Genomic DNA, 977 nt, shown 5'->3' with positions numbered 1-977 from the left:
TGTCTTATTAATGATACAAATTCAGTGATTAGTGTGTTATTGTGTTAATATCAACTTACTAGCTTCAGATACTAATGTTGACTCATCTACTACGTTAGAGGAGGAGGAGGGGGTAGTAGGATCTGAGTAATATTAAATAATAAATTTAAATTAAAATGATTTATCTATCACTTGTTAATGAAGGAGTAGTTCTCAGTGATCGGTGAATGAATAATGTCTTAGGATCAGCCACTCCATCCAGTGGTATAGAATAGTGCAATGATGGTACAGCACCAGGTGACCCATATACTGATATTAGACAACGTGAAGGAAGAGGATAATTAGCTTCACCAAACTTATCAACATCAAAACGTAGAAACTATTAATATACACATACCAACTATCAGTTATACATTATATTGCAGTACTTACTCTACAAGGCTTAAGGTGAGGCTCAATAGTCCAACCAGTGCATGTTTTTTCTTGAGGTCCATCAAACTTCAATTCAATACATCCTTCATGATCTTTGAAACGAAAGAGAATATTTTGCCCAACTTCAGCTTGAGAGTGTCTCTTATCAATAAACTGTAGACAACCATTATTGATGATACATAGAATATATTAATTTACCTCAAGCAGTGCATTAAGATCTTTAGCAGCAGTATATGTCACTAAATCTTCAGCTTCTTTCTTCTCATAATAAACAAGTCCAGCATAAGCCATATTCTCTACTATACCAGTGGAAACTACTACTTTACCTATACACAAATATACATTAATTAATATTCACTGCATGTTAATGTACTTACTATTAAAATCTGAACTAATCTCAGTTCTAGGTATTGGAGCAGTTGCTTCTTCATGCCGTGGTTCTTCATGATCCTTTGACTCTTCTACTCTTTCATTATCTTGCTCTTCATTTCCTTCCTCATGTAATGGCTCACCTCCAGTCTCCCCCTCTCCCTCTACTCCCTCATTACTAGTAGACTCTCCTATAT

At 35.0% G+C, this 977-nt stretch overlaps 1 protein-coding gene across 1 annotated transcript in view; it reads right to left on the bottom strand.

Annotated features, from left to right (window-relative positions):
• Window positions 1-11: 11 nt before the first annotated feature.
• The window catches only part of LOC109586491 (uncharacterized), a 3568-nt gene continuing 2602 nt past the window's right edge, over window positions 12-977 (bottom strand). Inside the window, exons 10-14 of the mRNA XM_020002687.1 lie at window positions 789-971; window positions 610-737; window positions 412-564; window positions 172-358; window positions 12-122 (exon numbers count right to left, since the gene is read on the bottom strand). Of these exons, the coding sequence (XP_019858246.1) occupies window positions 37-122; window positions 172-358; window positions 412-564; window positions 610-737; window positions 789-971 (737 nt within the window). The 3' untranslated portion in view covers window positions 12-36. The remainder of the gene's footprint in view (window positions 123-171; window positions 359-411; window positions 565-609; window positions 738-788; window positions 972-977) is intronic.

Source organism: Amphimedon queenslandica, unplaced genomic scaffold, assembly GCF_000090795.2.
Source record: "Amphimedon queenslandica unplaced genomic scaffold, v1.1 AMPQUscaffold_12858, whole genome shotgun sequence".
NCBI lineage: Eukaryota > Metazoa > Porifera > Demospongiae > Haplosclerida > Niphatidae > Amphimedon > Amphimedon queenslandica.
This window is presented reverse-complemented; position numbering and strand designations above follow the sequence as displayed.